The 1786-nt window shown below is 47.0% G+C and overlaps 1 protein-coding gene across 1 annotated transcript; it reads left to right on the top strand.

The window, feature by feature from the left end:
- The first annotated feature begins 562 nt into the window (after positions 1 to 562).
- LOC142168959 (uncharacterized) lies at positions 563 to 1391 on the top strand. Its single transcript, XM_075230138.1, has 2 exons — positions 563 to 1271; positions 1387 to 1391. The coding sequence occupies exons 1-2, from the start codon at positions 563 to 565 to the stop codon at positions 1389 to 1391; spliced, it is 714 nt and encodes a 237-aa protein (XP_075086239.1).
- Positions 1392 to 1786: the final 395 nt, after the last annotated feature.

Genomic DNA, 1786 nt, shown 5'->3' with positions numbered 1-1786 from the left:
TCAAGTTATTTTTTTTATTTGAAATATTATTTTAATAGTATTAATATTGGTGGATAGGGATCTTAGAGTGTCTGTGGTTGAGGTTAGGCGGGTGAATGATAGACTTATGTTTATTAAGTTGGTGATTGGTGAGTGTACCCTCAATGTCGTTTGTTCTTACGCGCCGTAAGCGGGCTTGGATGAGGAGGTTAAAAGGCGTTTCTGGGAGGGTTTGGACGAGATTGTGCATAGTATTCCACCTGTTGAGAGGATATTTATAGGAGGGGATTTCAATGGACATATTGGGTCGGCTGCTGGTGGCTATGGAGAGGTACATGGTGGCTTCGGCTTTAGGGATAGGAACGGAGAAGGTTCTTCACTGTTGGATTTTGCTAAGGCTTTCGAGCTAGTGATTGCGAACTCGAGTTTTTCGAAGAGGGAGGAGCATCTGGTAACTTTCCAAAGTTTGGTGGTGAAGACTCAGATTGATTACTTCCTCCTCAGAAGGTATGATAGAGGGTTGTGCAAGGATTTCAAGGTTATCTCGGGTGAGACCGTCGTGACTTAGCATAGGCTCTTAGTAATGGACGTCGGTATTATGATAAGGAGGAAGAAGAGGTATGCTCGAGGTCGATCGAGGATTAGGTGGGGAGCCTTAACTAAGGATAAAGCCCAGGAGTTGGAGAGGAGATTATCAGCTATGGGATCCTGGAGGAGTAGTGGGGACGCGAGCGCTATGTGGTCAACGACGGCGAACTGTGTTAGGGAGGCGGCGAAAGAGGTGCTAGGGATATCGAAGGGTTACTCTGGCAGGCATCAAGGTGACTGGTGGTGGAATGACGTAGTCCAAGGCAAAGTGGAGGTGAAGAAGGTAGCGCATGTGAAGTTGGTAGGGAGCACAAACGAGGGGGAGAGGAGAGCGAATAAAGAGAGGTACAAGGTAGCGAGGAAGGATGTGAAGCTGGCGGTCACGGAGGCTAAGAATGCAGCGTTTGGTCGTCTGTACGAGGAATTGGGGGAAAAAGGCGGGGATAAGAAGTTGTTTCGGCTGGCTAAGGCGAGGGAGAGGAAGGCTCAGAATCTAGACCAAGTGAGGTGCATCAAAGACGAGGACGATAGAGTATTGATGGGGGAGTCTAAGATTAAGCAGAGATGGCAGAAGTACTTTCATGGTCTTCTTAATGAGGAGGGGGATCGGGATATTGTGCTAGGGGATCTGGGGCATTCGGAGAGTCTCCGAGACTTTAGTTATTGTAGGCGCATTAAGGTGGAGGAGATCGCGGGGACTATGCGTAAGATGAGTAGGGGCAGAGCGACCGGGCTATATGAAATTTCGGTTGAGTTTTGGAAGTATGTGGGTAGAGCAGGCTTGGAGTGGCTGCCTGGGCTATTTAATGTTATTTTCAGGATGAAGAGGATGTCAAATGACTGGAGGTGGAGTATAGTGATACCGTTGTACAAGAACAAATGTGATATTAGTGTTATAACAACTATAGGGGTATCAAGTTACTAAGTTATACCATGAAAGTTTGGGAGAGGGTGGTGGAGATGAGGGTGAGGAAGATAGTGTCTATATCCGACAATTCATGCCGAGTTGTTTGACTACGGAAGCTATCCATCTTATTAGGAGGTTGGTGGAATAGTACAGGGATAGGAAGAAGGATCCGCACATGGTGTTTATTGACTTGGAGAAAGCGTATGATAAGGTCCCTAGGGAGGTGCTCTGGAGATGTCTGGAGGCAAGCCGATAGCTTATATTAGAGCGATCAAGGACATGTATGATGGAGCTAAGACTAGGGTTAGGACT

This window comes from Nicotiana tabacum, chromosome 14 (genome assembly GCF_000715075.1).
Source record: "Nicotiana tabacum cultivar K326 chromosome 14, ASM71507v2, whole genome shotgun sequence".
In the NCBI taxonomy this organism is placed as follows: Eukaryota; Viridiplantae; Streptophyta; class Magnoliopsida; order Solanales; family Solanaceae; genus Nicotiana; species Nicotiana tabacum.
The sequence above is the reverse complement of the archived record's forward strand: the minus strand, read 5'-3'. Positions and strand labels throughout refer to the sequence as shown.